This window comes from Patagioenas fasciata, chromosome 12 (genome assembly GCF_037038585.1).
Source record: "Patagioenas fasciata isolate bPatFas1 chromosome 12, bPatFas1.hap1, whole genome shotgun sequence".
Taxonomy (NCBI): domain Eukaryota; kingdom Metazoa; phylum Chordata; class Aves; order Columbiformes; family Columbidae; genus Patagioenas; species Patagioenas fasciata.
In genome coordinates, this window is record NC_092531.1 from 23273515 (window position 1) to 23289299 (window position 15785).

The 15785-nt window shown below is 44.3% G+C and overlaps 1 protein-coding gene across 2 annotated transcripts in view; it reads left to right on the plus strand.

Moving 5' to 3' along the window:
* The window catches only part of HOMER2 (homer scaffold protein 2), a 60393-nt gene extending 50584 nt beyond the window's left edge, over positions 1-9809 (plus strand). For both annotated transcript variants that reach the window (XM_071814066.1, XM_065847266.2), the window contains exons 7-9: positions 1626-1736; positions 3852-3932; positions 4737-9809. In XM_071814066.1, the coding sequence (XP_071670167.1) occupies positions 1626-1736; positions 3852-3932; positions 4737-4925 (381 nt within the window). In that variant the 3' untranslated portion in view covers positions 4926-9809. The remainder of the gene's footprint in view (positions 1-1625; positions 1737-3851; positions 3933-4736) is intronic.
* Positions 9810-15785: the final 5976 nt, after the last annotated feature.

Here is a 15785-nt window from a genome sequence, read left to right on the forward strand (position 1 = left end):
CACCATTACTGAGCACAAGGTTTCTCAGTAGCCTAAAACTGAGGGTGAGCAGCAGCTACAGCAGGGAACAATTGAGAAGTTTAACTTTTTAAAGGCTCAGTTTAGAGTAGCCATTGGTACTGTCCCTCAAATACCACAGTGCTATTAATATCTGTAACAGCCCCATACGGTGTTGGCACCAAGCTGAGGACAGGGAAGGTTGGTTTCCATGAGTGCCACTCACAGGCCACTCCGTTCACCTTAAATGTCTTTGGAAAAGCTGGACCCTTTCCCTGCTCACTTAGATGGATCACTGAGATGTTTGGTATAGAGATCCCATTTTAACAGCCTGGTGAAGATTTTGTTGTTGTTGTTTAGGGTTTGCTTTCAAAGAGGAGAAGGAATTTCGTATCTTTTTGTATGTCAGCAGGCTGCAAATAGTATTTCAGTGTTGGAGGTGGCCTGGGTTATCTGTCAGCACTGAAATTCCGTATGGAGCAACCTTTTCCCCAGACAGATACTCTCTATCTATTCGCCTGTATTTTAGGTATACACAGTGATAGTTCAGATAGATCAAACCAGAGCTATTTTAGCTGGTGCTAAGTTAACACATTAATATTAGTTGTTATGTGATTCGGGTTCCTACATCCAGTCTCTTTTGGACAGGGGAAAGTGAGAGACTGGAACAGTGTAAGAAAACAGCATGATTTACATCCTTTTTTACTTTTCTGTGCTGTTGTAGAGAAGAGTTCTCGTTAACATTAACTGATGGAACATGCCACATCTCAGTAGCTGTAGCCTAGATATGAAGAGATCATCAAGACACTGCCTTAATACAGCTGCAAAGTCATCATACTGGTGACCACAAGGCTGTCTGTGTAATGCACTGTCTGTTTCTATACAGAGGCTGTTCTGAGCTTTTCCCCAAGTAGGTTCCTTGATCGGCGCTCACGCTGCACCGCTGCAGCACCCTGGGAGGTTCCTTCTTTATTAACTGGGTCAGAATTTTTTGCGTATTGCTCTACCTTCAAATGAGGGAGGCTCTAATCCCAAAGCAATACGAAGCTGAGAATTAAAATACACACTTTAATGAGCTGGCCCGCTGGCCTGTGGGAAGTGCATCTCCAGGGAGCGAGAGAACAAACCGGTGCACATAGCTCCGAACTGCTTCTTGCCCCAAAGTTTTGAGCTCGTGTCCCTCATACTCCATCTAGAATAATAAGCACCCCCTGAGGAGGCAAAGCTGGGAACGCTGGAGAAATTTCTTCTCCTTGGCACATTAAGAAAACCCATCCTTTACAGTCTTGTGTTGGTTTCATAGGAGTGAATTGCAGATTTTATCCCCAGCCCCACTTATTTTAGCAGCTCAGTGTTTTGTGCATTCTGGAGTAATTATATGAGATACTGTGCAAGAGAGAATAAACATAGTCCTGGGGCTTCCTAGTGAATGTGTAAATTAGCTCTTTTTAGGGAAAGAAGTGATAATTTTGTTGTGGTGAATCAAGTGCTGTGATCCAGGAAACAGATCCTTGACAAATTAAACTTGTTGGTGCTTCCCTCTGCTCTGCCCCTTTGCATCGGCCATGGTCTGCCTCGCATTTCCAGAAATCAGAAAAATCTAATCTAATGTCTGATGTTTCTTAAAGATTGAAGAACTGGAGGAACAGTGCAATGAAATAAACAAAGAGAAGGAAAGAAATGCCCAGCTGAGCAGACATCTCCAGGAACTGGAAACAGAGCTTCAGGACAAGGAGCTGGTGAGTGCCCTGAGCGCAGAAATGACGTTCTTTAGAGTTGGAATGGCTCTGGCTGCTTCTCGCTTGGGGTATGGCTTTATGGACTGGCTCACCTACAGCCAGAAGAAGCCCGGTGTCTCAGGGTGTCACCCATTTCTAGATTTTCCATGTGCAGGTCTTTAGCAGTAGTTGATAGAGTTCCTCAGTCTCAGTTTCGTGGTGTGTTATGCGCTATGGCAGCACGCTGTAGTTTGTCAGTGGTTAACAAACATGATGCTTCTATGTATACAACGCTTTACTGCTAATAGAAGAGCTGGAGCAGTGAAAGAAGTTGCCCAAAGCCAGGCCTATGCTGAGAACAGAGTTTTGGCTGCCAGTCCCTATGTCCTGAATTCCCACAGACATCAGGACCATCATTAAAACACAGTATTTACCTGGTAAATTGGATTTGTGTACTAAGTCCTGTCTCTTCATCCAAGTGGCTCGTAGGATTCAGCTTAGCTGTTTTACAATCTCCCTCTGATGTCAAGACTAACGCCAGGAGTGAGAAATTCAGATTCATTCACAGTACCCTAGTTTGTCATTTTTGACACACAGGGTGGTCATTTTTCTAAGGAGAATGATGTTGATGGCTTGGAGGCCCTGAACAGTGGGGAAAATAATGGGATCCTAGGTTTTTTCCCTCATTACAGTGACCAAGTGCTCTGTGCTGGCTGAAGAGAAAAAGCTGTCAGCAAGTGCAGTAAAGTTTGCCATGTGCCATTACAGCATCTCTGCTGGTGCTCTTAAAAGCAGTGCTGTTAAGGGGATTTAGGATGGCACAAGGAAATAGTTTAGGGAGATGGATTTTGATGCACTGTTATAAATATAATATGTTTTTCAGCCCCATATTTCAAAGGAGAATGTCACGCTTTCTTCCCAACCTCTCTGTGGTAATAGCATGTATAAGAACCCTTATTCTCCACCAGTGTTTCCCTCAAGATTCACATTTTTATGGTACTAAATGAACCAGAAAATTGATTGACTTGTGAATATCACATGCCTATCTTCCATTTACACTGACAAGATACCAACTTGTTTTCAGACTGCGCACTTACATTAGCAGGTTCTTGATTAGGTCTAAGTCACCCAGAAGTAACCTTTCCGTGGTTTGCAATTCAAACCGGCGTGAAGTCTGCAGACGTGTAAGAGGAGCTGCTGATATCCTCTTCATGAGGGAGAGAGAGGTTTAAAGACATGGGAGTCAGGACAGAAATAGTGAAATATTTATATTTTTGTATGCGCCGTATGTCATATATATATAATATGTATATAAATATGCATACACTGTATTATACTATATGTAGTAAGTATGCAGTATAGTTGCACGTATATATATATAGTACAATATATTTTGGGATGCGAACTCTCAAGCATTATTTATGTGTATACAGATCTATATACATGGGAATGAGGGTGACTTGATAAAAAAAATCATAGTTTTGTTCTGTGGAAGAGCTTAACTTACAGATTCTCTTACATTCGTGTTGTGCTCTGCGTTCACCTGTTAGGGAAGAAATCACCTTTCATAGCCAATAAATCTGCCTTGTGAATAGGACTGGATTTGCTGTCCCATGTCAGTAGAGCTCAGGGGATAAACCACTGTACATATAGCACTGTACAGTGCAGGACAGCTCGTTACAGCTGTGCTCTGTAATGATGTCTCTATATATTCAGCTCACAGTGCCATTGGCCTTTTTTTGCTGCCATATATCATTGAAAATTCATGTCTAATGTGCTCTTTGCTACCATCTATAAATTGCTCGTAGCATTGCAACCCTTCAGATTTCTCTTTTATTGAATATATCTTTTGCCTGAGTATGTGTTTTAGGTTAAGGTTTCATTAATATAATTAATGGCATTCATGCCAGGGATTGGATTACACTGTCTGGTTTAGAAATACAAAGTCAAATATATAGTGCAAAAAAGTAGAAAGTTAGCGTGTATTTTGGAATGCAGACATGCTGTTTTGATTATTTAACATCCAATTACTGTGCAGAATACAATAAAATATGCAAAGTCGTTTCAGAATCTGAAATTTTCATTATGTTTTGAATTGAAGCTTGCATTCATTTTTTTCCTTTTATATTTTCAAAGGAACTGGAAGAGTTGCGAAAGCAGGGTGAAGTGATACCACAGCTCATGTCAGAATGTGAATCTGTATCTCAACAATTACAGGTACAGTTTAGCAATGACATTCATCTTAAAATAGTTTATACATTTATTTTCATTCTCGTGACTGTGTGCTTTTCCCTGTTCAGACTTCAGTGTTTGAAGGCAAAAGAGCTCCGGTTTGTAAAAGAATTACATGCAAAATACACCGTGCCCTTCCCAGCACAGGAGTCATTAAATAGCTCCAGTTCTTTGCCTTGCTGTATGTTTTCTATGGGTGTTGATGAGGAGAAGCATGTGCCTACGCACATGAAATGGGGAACAATAGGCAGAAGAGCTAATGAGAAGGGAAATAACAACGAACTGCAGCAAGGGGAGCGTTATGTGGCCTCCCTGTTCCTTCCCCGGGTTCTCACACAAAGTGGAACTTGAACAAAAATACCAATAAGTCCGAAAGTGCTGAATAAAGCAATATTACTCCTCAGGCAATCTTTTCCAAGCTTATTTTTCACCGTAGATAATTCTGTATGTAATTGGTGGCGCGGTGTCTAATTCTGCAGCAGCAGCAATGACAGAAATACATGCACAGTGCGTGATTTAAATCCAGCTGAATTTTAAGATACCAGCCAAGTGACAAAATCTGATGCAAAGCGTCTTTCCCAGTTAATCTGTGTCCTTCCCTGCATGAGCTTGCTTTCCTTTTAATCTGACCAGCACGTGTCACTTGCTCTCTGAGGTGCTTCTCTTCATCAGTTTGCAGAAGTCAAAGCCAACTTTTACAACCCAGCTGCCATTTGTTGCCTTTTCCCTGTTAAATGCTGTTCATCCTCCTTCTTTACGATTCGCCTTATTGTCTCTTTTGTCTTTAAGGCTGCCGAGAAAAAGAACAAAGATCTCGAAGAGAAAGTCAGGACGCTAAGGACGGAAGTCGAAGAGAGCAAACATAGGCAGACCAACCTTAAAACTGAATTAAAGCATTTTTTAGATGTACTAGACGGAAAGATAGATGAATTACATGATTTCCGACAAGGACTGTCAAAACTTGGGGTTGACAACTAGATGGCAATAGATTTTTTTTGTAATCTAGGGTCTGGATGTTTGATGTTTTGTTGATCCCAAGCGTGTGTTTTACAAAATATAACTAGAATGTTCCACTTGTTTGCATTGTTTTTGTACATAGAGGCTGAAAATTTGCTTTGGGGGGGTTTTTTTGTTTGTTTTTTTCTTTTTTAGTTTATTTTCCAAACCAATCGTGCTGCTCACCAAGTTCTGTTGAGATTGGAAACGTTCTGTATTGCTGCTCTGGCTTCGTGGGGTTGGGAACAGGTAGAGAGTTCTGTCTCAGGAATCTGGAACTAGATCTACCTTCAAATGAATATGCAGTCAGTTGTTGCAGGGAAATTTATATCTTTCTTAAGGGCTGTTGCAACCATAGAAACAGAAAACAAGTCTTTTTCTTGTCCGGACTATTGGCACTCCTAGCAACATCCACTTTTATTCCTGGTGGAGCAGAGAGGAGAGTAGCGGAGCTCCTGCAGTTTGTAAAATGTGATGGTGCAGCCAAGCGAATCACTTCACACAGATACCAGTATCTTTAGGGACCATGTCAATCAGCTCTGATTCACCAAAACAAAAGAAGAACCCAGTGGATAACCTCAGATACAGGTTGCATGTGCTTGCCTGGGCCCGTACAGCACAAACTCAATGACGCAGAATGAATTTCATCTCTTCAGGTCGTGCGTCTTACCCGGTAGGTGCGGGCAGCTTCTCTTGCTTAGCAAGACCATCTCTCTCTGGCCTTCAGCTTTGAACCCATGTAGTTGCATCATTATGTGCACCTCTGAAAAACGCCCATCGGAGTCCTGGGGCCAGATCTTGATTTTAAAAAGCTGGTTTGTATACAGGGCGCTTGCAGCTCTGTGCGGCCTCGTCGCTGTTGATTAACTTCTGCGGAAGTGAAGGAGGAGATGATATTGATCTGAAGAGCAATATAAGGTCACTAGGAATGGTGTTGCCCAGGAGACTGGCAGGGTCATGACCACATGAAATCAAAATCCTTTCAAATGAATTCTGCATTCTCAACTTGAGTATCTTTGACAGTAGGGTGGGAATTAGTCTCCACGTTAGCCTGTCCAAAAAAAAAACCCCAACTCAACAGGCAGACGTGCTCTTGTATTCTGAAACTGATTATTCAGCACCTCTGACTATGTTTTGAGCAGTGCAGGGTCATACGCTGGGCTCCAGCGAGGGGGAAGCTCAGTTCAGCACAGGCAGGGGTGTAAAAAGGGCCAGAGAGGAGACTGGAGCCCAAGGTTTGCTCTTGCCCTTAGGGCTGCCCGCAGCTGCTTCTCCATAACCCGATTTGAGAGCCTGTTTACACGGGATCTGAAATAATTCAGGAAAGCACTTTTGTTTAGGTGACATTTTTATTTGCTTAAATCAGGCAAAAGCTTGGTTAAGCATCACACTGGTACATTCCAGCAGTGACTGATACGAAATGGCAGTGGGGCTTTTTTCACGTTTTTTTTCTTTTTATTTTAATTTAGGGGCTTTTTTCTTTTCTTGGCACATCTGAATTATGAAGTTGGCCATTAAAGGAAAGGTGGGTTATAGATGAACATGCATTGGATATTTTTTGCACGTGGATCTATATAATCCCCATGCTGGAGATAGGTTTTCTCTGCAATTGTCCCTTGAGTTTTCATTTCATTTGTCACTGTTGAGTTATCACCAATGCCCGTTGCTTAGACTGGACTTTGTGTATTTTTGCTCTTACTCCTTTCAAAGAATGGCGGTGAAGCTGGGACCTTTCAGAACCATTATGACCATTCAAGTATCTTTAAAATAACTCGCTGTGGGCTGTTGATATTTAAAAATAAAAATAAAAATCAGGTACATAGCACGTAGGCGTGTGAAAATCAGACTTTGCCAGCGTGTGCGATTCAACAGTTGCATAATGCAGGGTTAGATCAGGCTTCTCGAAACGGAAAATGACGTCAGAAATGGTGTGTGGTTGTGCAAGTAATCCCCATTTTTAGGCTTTTTATGTGATAGCGAGCCAGATAGGCACCGTCATTGAACATCCTGCTTCTCCTCTGCTCCCAAACTGCGGCCGATCCCTGCGTGAGCCTTCTGGGCTTTCCAGTGCAACGCTCCTGAGAGCTGCTGAATAGTGGTGGCTTGTTGGGGTCTTTTTGGTGGCCAAAATGAGAAATAAACAGCTCTACTTTGTATTAGCACAACACCCAAAAATACTCAGTGACACAAAAAAATACATGGAGATAATTACTTTCAAAGGGAAAGAATGCTCCATTAGATAAGTTTTTTTCACAGTTTGGAAAAATGACCTTAGTATCATCTTTGGAATAAATTATTTCAAAATAAAAACCTGATACATTGTTTCCCACCCCCAAGTAAAACAGGTTAACATTTTGCTTTTCTCCTATTTGGCTGAACCTGTATTTGCTGCTTTTGACTCCAATTCACAAATAGTTTTGTTTGGCCTAAAAGTGCATTTTCAGCAAAATTAGCACTTGCCAGTGTTTTTCTGTCTGCGTCTCATTGATGTCTCCTTTCCTAAGGGAGCTCGCTGGAAGAAAACCGTCTTTTCTATACGAAATTCAGTGCCACCGCTCGCTGTATCCTATTGTTCAAAGGATGCTCTTTTAAAAACACTTTCACACTGGCTGCCTCTGTGCCCAGGAAACAGATGCTGTTTGGACAATGCCTTGTTTCTAGACAAAGGCCTAGGTTTATTTTTACGCGGGCGATTTAGGATGAATGTTTTAAAGCTGCTCAATGAATTAAGGAGAGCGGGAAGGGTTTCTGCTGCTCCTCCTGCTGTCCCGGCCGCTGCCATCGCTTGCAAAGAGCATAAATGACAAGGAAAAGTCCCCGTTAGTCCCTGCCTTGTAGTGGTGGGAGTTTCTTGGCCGTGCTCTTCGCCAGGCCAAGACAAAGTTATCATCCAAATAGTTATCTCTGTGAAACCCTTCAAAGCATCGGGGGCTTGTAAGGAATATCGCGCTGTCTTGCTGAGCCTGGGGATTAGCAAAGATAAAACCGCTGTCATGGTGAGATGTCCCGCTCGGCTTAATGTGTGACTGATGCTGAATCCCAAGGGAAGGGGTGGCCGGGGAAATCCGCCAGCAGCAGCTCATTTTGACAATCATTTCAGTGGAAGCTCCATGAAACCTGCTCTGCCCACAAGCTGTACGTGTGCCGAGAGCCTCAAGTGGCCGTGCTGGACTCAGCTCATCCCCCTTCGTTCTGCGCCTGCCAAGCCTGTAAATAGCAAAAAGTCCTCAGCATATCGCAAGTGTGAGGGATGGCAGGTGAAGGGCCACACGCACAGCTGGGCCGTGCTGGTTTATGGGCTGACGCTTTAGGTCAAAAAATGGGAAAAGCTTTTGCCGTCCTACACAGGCTCAGAAGTAGCAGAGCCCTTGCAGAGGGGCAGGTTCAGCTTTTGGGGCAGTGAGGATGCCCAGGCCGAGGGGGTCTGGTTCTAGGCACGATTTAGCAACAGTAAAGCACAGAGCTACCCTAAAGTAATTTGTATTTCCATAGATCACGTTCCACAAGCACCTGTGTGTCAAGCAAAGCAATACGGAGCCATGAGACGTTTAATCCAGACGCATCCTGCGCCCCCGGGAGCCTGACGCTGCTTTAGGCTCCTCTTTAGAATATAAACCTGACAGTTACGTAAAGTTTGCATCTTAAATACTGTTCTCTGCAGTAAATGATGAAGTACGTGAAGTGAAATAGAGAGTGAGGAGGTGAATGATAAATCTGCCGAAGGTGCTTCCCACAGGAGGGCTCTCCTGTTGGGCCGGGCCTGGCTGGGCTTGGCCTATGTCCCTGGGCATGGCGGATGTCCAACCTGTTTGACTTTCTACCGTGTTTTGTCTTAGCTCTTTTTTAAGTTGTTTTCTTTCTTTTTAACAGATGATAGCCTGAACATGCAGTCTTCAGATGAAGGTGCCTATACCTCCAAAAACTTGATATGCACGTTTTGAAATAGATTCCTTTTTCATTTCTGGTCATTTTGTTACCTAATAATATGGCACTTAAGAGAAAGGCACTTGAGGAAAGTCTGTCTGCTGTTGTAGTTTGGTTTGGGTTTGGTTTTGGTTTCTTTTTTCTTTGAACACTGGTCAGCAATAATTATTTTAGCCATATACTAGCTATAAAAGACTGATAATAGGTAAGATTTGTGAACTAAGCTTCTAAGTTTGCAGTGCATTGATTAACTTGGGTATGTGGAAAGGGAGCTATGCTCAATGAATGAGTATTTCGCAGCATTTAGATGTTTTCATTCATTTAACCGCCTAATAGTGATCATGAACTTACTATTCTATAAAACTCATCATGAATGACAAACGAAGCACATCATTTTTAACATGACTATATCCCTTGTAGTTGAAAGTTCTGAGAGTGTTTTAGTGTGGTCTGCTATACCAAAATATTTAGATTATGAGATTTTAGTACTGAAGCTAAACATACACCCTGTTTTTACTGTTTCAAGTAAAGTTTAGTGAATGACCGACAATTTGTTGATATACAACTGTGGGAAAACACTGCAGTGCTCTAAATGTATATTTTTATTTGGGTTTATTATATTTAGTATATGGTTTAATGAAAGCTGAAGTGTTTACTACAGTTGGATCATTGTAAAAAACATCATCTCTTACCTCATCATTTTGTCTGCTGTGCAAAAGTACTTTCCTCTTCTTTTATTAGTCTGTCTTTCTTTTCAAATTGACCATAGACGGTCAATGTTAACATTTAGACTCCTAGTAGCAGTAAATGCTGGGTTTTATATATATGAAAGGAAAACTTGATTTTTTTCTTTATGAACTTACTTATATAACTTTGTGATTTTTATCTGATTTTATTGTAACATAAAGTTGTTTTATGTAAAAATATATAGTTTAAGTAAAATCTCTTGTCTCACTGTCTTCATTGACGTTGGAAAATGAACGTCCTTGTGGCTGAAAATCTGAACTCGAGGTAATGGCGTCCTTTGGTAAGAATAATGTGGTTTTGATCTGTAAATATGATATAGGGCCTTAGATAAAATCTCCTTTTCAGGAGGTGCAGCTTTGAAATGTTTGTCTTGCTTTACTTGGTACCGTTAGCTCAGCCAGAGTGGGTGCAGGACTGGGGTGGGTACAAACCATACTACACTGGAAAAGTAGCATCTAGATATATTTTGGATTGAAATTTTGGCCTTAACTGCACGCCGAGGAAGCCCTAATGCTTGGAGGAGGCTTTTGCCACCCTGTTTGGGGATGGTCAGGACCAAAAACCTGCCTGTGATTCCTGTAACTGATGCGGCAGCCGCTGGTGGCAGCTGGAGCTGGTATTTTCCCTGGAGGCGCAAAGTAGGGCCAGAAGTAACCCTCCTTGTCAAAATGAGAGATGTGTCGACACCAGTCGTCTCCTGCATTGCTGTATATTGGTTACTAAGAGCCCTCTCCAAATAAACTATTGCCCAAGGGCCCCTCTGGTGCCCAGTGACACAGTCCCTGCACATCCCTGGCAGGGGATAAGGCCAAAGTCCTTCTACAGGTAGTAATGATGCTCTCAGCAGTGTCGCATTCATAAATAGATGTAGTAAAGTGCAAATAATAGTCCCTGATTCTTCGCAGAAAAAAAAAGCCTTTATCTGTTGAGATTTGCATAATTATAAAGCTTAGCATAATAAAGTACCCGTGCATACATCCCATCACCTGCAGTTATCAGAAACAAGTCTCACTCTCCTGTTACCAAGCAAATTGATGATCCCACAGTGTGCATGTCCATTCACCAGCGATTGCAACCCTCTCCAGTCACACGGGGAAAGTCCCTGGTCACAGGAGGTGCCTGTTTGGAATGGGTACATCTGACACTTCGGTAGGCTCGTTAAGCCCAGGATGTATTTTCAGCACCGAGCGAGGCAGTGATGCGTGTGAAAGGCTGTTCCTCGACAGCTGTTCGTAAGGCAGGTGACCAGCGGTTCCAGAAGAAACAGTCGAGTGCTGCTGCCATCAGGGAAATCTGCTGCTTGTCTGTGACCCCTTCATTTCCACATTTCGGATCAGAAAGCTCGGGATCCTCCTGCCGCAGGTGCCCATCACACAGCGCGTTGCCCAGCCAGGTGACGCTGAGCCGAGATGCGCCACCTTGGGATGGCTGATGAAAATAGGAGCTAACAACGTGAGATGAAGCATAAGTTTAATGTTTGACACCTAAGCGAATGAATGACCCCATAATATGTACTCCTTGTAGTTAGCTTCAGCAGCATAGGAGAACCTAATGTCCTTCCTTTTGGAAAGGGGGGTCTGTGCATAAGCAGTTTAATGGATGAGACCCCTGAGCAGGGACGGGCTTGCTCCCCCTGTAACACCTGTAACTGGTGTCAGGGCTGAACTTACATAAAATTCAACATTATTCTGTCCCACGCGCTCCAAACGCTTTTAATGTTCTGCACTGATTATCTAAAGGCGTCTGCACCAACAAGGGAAGAAAAGAGGATGTGTTAATTACATATTGTTCCCTTAACTGTCTCCCTACTTCCTAGAAGACTTGAGCATTGCTGCACAAATCCACTGATACGTGGAAAAATGTGCATACATTTAATTGTCTTTTTTTATCTCCTAAAAAGTATCCAAAAGCTTGTAGATGATTTTAACGATTTACAACATTAAATATCCTTTACATAATCAGCATTGCCAATCAGAGCAGAACAGCAGCATCAGTGAGCCTAATGCGTAGCGGGCTGACCTGCTGCTGCGAACAACTGAGATGTATACGTTAGATACAAAAATAGGGCAGTAGCAGCTGAAGAAGCCGAAGCAGCCGTCCCAGGCTGTGAACATCTGAGACCTGGTGAGTTTTAAAAGCTTGGCCAACATCTGCAAGGCAAATAGCTCTAATCTCACTGCAATAATGCATTGCTGGGAACGTCTGACCCATCGTCGCAGCTGAGTGGAACTTAACTCTGACCTCTGCCTGCGAAGTTTCCACAGGCAGATCTCCGTGCTATGAGATTCCCTTTGGATCTAACACTTTCCTTTATTCTCTTTCTTTTCTCTTTTCTCTTTCTTTATTCTCTTTGCTGCTCTTTATTCACTTCCTTTGTGTTTGGAGGAGGAGACAGCAGAATAATACAACTACGTTTGAAAGTCTGTGCAGTGTTAAGAACCGGACCCAAGGCGTACAAGAAAGGCCCTGTTCACTTTCCATCATTGCGTGAAATAACCACTAACATTTTTAGAAAGCATTTGAAAACTGAATGTATTTCACTAACTTTCCAGAGCTGTTAGATCTCCCCTGAAACACTGTCCGAAATGAAATTATCTCTAGGTGGAAAACTGTGGGTTTTCATTTGGGTTGAAACGAAGAGCTATTTTTGTATGCCAGGATGGGCCCCAGGTTCAAACTTTGAGGTTGGTACAGCAGCAGCACTCAGGCGCATTTCACTGGGTCGGTCCTGCTCCAGCAGAGCTTTGGGACCTCCTGTTCTCCACCATCAATGCATCTCTTCATAAGCCCACGTGTCCCTGTGTTGGTGTGCATGGTGGTTTGTACCCAGGATCCCGGAGCTAAACGCCACACGGGGCTGAATGAGGGCTTAAAGACCAGGGACAACATTTCTTGACAATGGTTTGCATTTAATTAGTCGAATTCATGAGCAGATACATCTATCGGTACATGAAGCACGTTGGATTGAGTGTTTTTGTTTTCCTTTCATGCCCTCTTCATTCATTAGTACTGGCAGTCTATGAAAAAGAAATCTGTGGCTGCTGTAATCAAGAGAGACTCAGCTCTTGCTTTTCTCCCAATTTTCCATCATTGAATATGATTTGTTGCATATGCCCTGGATTGTGCTTGATGTATGCTGACTACGGGGAATTCAGACATTCCGGGAAGTATAAATAATACCAGCACAGGCAACCTTTTTGCATTATCATGTCACATGGAGGTGTATCAATTTTCAAAGCTATTTACTTGTAGGCTTTGCTATTTATTTCATTACCAGCATTAGCCACGGCTCTCTTTTTGGCCTGGATGCGGGGCTGCACTGTTCATTAGCTCGGACATGCAAAACAGGTTCCCGGAATTCCCTGAAAAGCAAATAATCCAGGAAAGAAGGTATTTATGTGTTTCAAGTCCCACTTAACTATGGCAGTGTTGGGTGCATTATAAAGGTAACCCATGGCTCCAAAACCTGAGAAACCGCAGTGATTCACTCTCCTTATGCTGAGGAGGTCCCGTGGTCATCAGCACAGTCATTGCAGTGGGAGGGAATGGCTTTAGGACAGGGATGAGAGAGACACATGAATGCTGGCTGAAAAACAAACCAAACCAAACAAGAAGAGGCGCAGACGAGTTGCCCCGCAGCCTTGCATTTCTGACCACAGTTAGCGTGTTTAGAAATGTAAAGACATGAATAAGCTATTAGCGATGTACAACTCCTTTCCACGTGTGATAAATGCTTATAAAAGCCAACAGTGGCACTGGTGGGAGTGTGCAAACAGGGATTGAGAGCGCAATGTTCCAGCAAATTAATTTGGACTCCCTTTGTCTTGCACAATGCGGAGCAGCGCTGGCATGCCTCGCCACAAAAACCTCCTTTGGGTTACACACGGTGGAGACCCGTATTGAGGGAGAACATTGCTTGTCTGCTTCACCTCTGGCCCGGATCTCTCCTTGCCCAATTTGAAGCTAATTACAGTTGTACAGATGACTGCAGCCTTGCTAGGCTGCCACCCCTTCACCTCGGGGAATACTGCGGTGCTGGCGGTCACCCTGCAGGGACAGCGGCTCGGCCACACAGCCCCATTTCTGCCATGGGTACAGCACGGGAGACCCAGCCCTTGGGGGAGCAGGCAGAGGCACCGGCACACACCGGGGGACTGGGGAGTCCCACACGCCGGTTGTGCCGCCCCGGCTGCAGCCAAACACAATCTGCTCCCCAGAGCCTTTACGTCTGCAAAGTGCTCTTTGCGGCACAGCGGACAAAATGCACCTCAGCTCCACTGCTCTGCACGCTCCAGCACGCCTTTGAGTGTTTCTATTCCAAAATAGTGGGGCTGCTGGTTTGGGAGGGAGGGAGGGGAGAGAGCAGAGCTCTCCGTGTGGGCTGGGGGCAGCGTGGGCGCTTGATCCTCTTTCATTGTCACCTCTGCGTCGCAGGAAGAGCCCGTGGGAAGGGCAGTGACTCACCTGCTGATGAACAGGGGTTTGAGCGTCTCCAGGAGTGGGACACATCCGTTTCGTCACCCTGAGCGTCTGCTCTGCCCACTGATCCCACGCTGCTGGTGTCGGAGCTGGCTGCCCTTCAGCCCCTTGGTGAGAGGAGGATGGAGCAGAGGCTGCTGACGCTTCTCGGAGAACCTTTTGGTTCTGCAAAGACACCCATGGGATGGTGTTTAGATTATTGTCCTGAGACAGAAAAGAGCTGCAGAAGTCTCTACAACACCAAGTGATTAACCAACCTTTTCAAATGAGGATAAACCCAGTAGCATATTGAGTTTCTTCCCCAGCCTGGCCAGCATCTCCCCAGATCTCCCAGCCCAAGGAGGTGGCTCTTTGCCCCTGTCCTCAGTGTTTTGCCAGGGATCAGGGGCAGGAGGGGTTTCTAGTGGAAAATGAGCAACTGCGGTTTTGCTAAATATATATTCTGAGCAGTTTGTGGCTCATTACTGCTAGAGCAATGGTGTGCTAAAGGCGGCTTCTTTTACAGAGCATTTTCACAAGTAGTTGAGCTGTTAATGTCACTGCTACCTGAGCAGACTTAATTGTGCTGCTCCTTGCTTCCAGCTTAGCGTGACACGCTGAGAATGAAAATCACATACCTTTTCGCAAGGAAGGATAAAATGCCACGTTCTGGAGCTGTTTTGAATGCGTGTTTTCCCGCAGAGATTCGTTCACGTGTTGTTCTGAGCTGCTCTTCTGCCAAGCTTTGCTGTGGCATTTATTAAAAGATGCTTTCAATACCATTCACTTTTTATCATCACCGTGGGTTTAATTGAAATGATGTGTCCCTCTTTCCCACCAATATCGCCTTATTACAGTGTTTAGTTTACAGATGTAACAGGAAATGTTGGAATTAAAACTGTGCTTTTCAAGAGAGGGCATGCATAGCCTTAAATCTAATTTTTCTCCAAAGGGTTCACACTCTGGTCTACCAACCCCTTCTTTGTAGAGGAGGACCACAAAAGAAGCATTTCCCAGCTTTTTGTTAGACTTAATGAATGCCTTTGTACCAATCCTCTTTGTCCCTCTTGCTCCTGGTGTCCTGGCATGCATGTACATCTTTTCATTTTAAGAGAGAAAAGAAGGGGGCAGAACTGTATGAAGGACGGATCGTAGGCTCTGGCCTGCAAAGCAAGGGGTGGCAGGAGGCCGGGGGTGGCTGCACAGCAGCGGTGGCACCGCTGGGATTTCAGCTGGCGGGACACAGGCAGCGCTCACGCGTCCTGGGGCAAGAGACAGCCCTGGGCTGGCTCCCCTGCCAGGTTAAACCTTGACTTTTGGTAGAAACAGAAATTTACTGGGGTGTTCTCCTTGGTTTTAACAGGAAGGCAGAGAAAGGCAAACGCCTGCGGCATCCATGCACGGTGTGGCTTGTGCAGCACATCAGCCTCTTCCAACCATGTGTCTTAGAAACAGAAGGAGAACACGGTTTGAATGGAGATAGGCTTCCGAGTTTTTAACACAGAATCCCAGAATGTCAGGGATTGGAAGGGACCTGGAAAGCTCATCCAGTGCAATCCCCCCATGGAGCAGGAACACCCAGCTGAGGTTCCACAGGAAGGGGTCCAGGCGGGTTTGAATGTCTGCAGAGAAGGAGACTCCACAACCTCCCTGGGCAGCCTGGGCCAGGCTCTGCCACCCTCACCATGAAGAAGTTTCTTCCCAAATATAAGT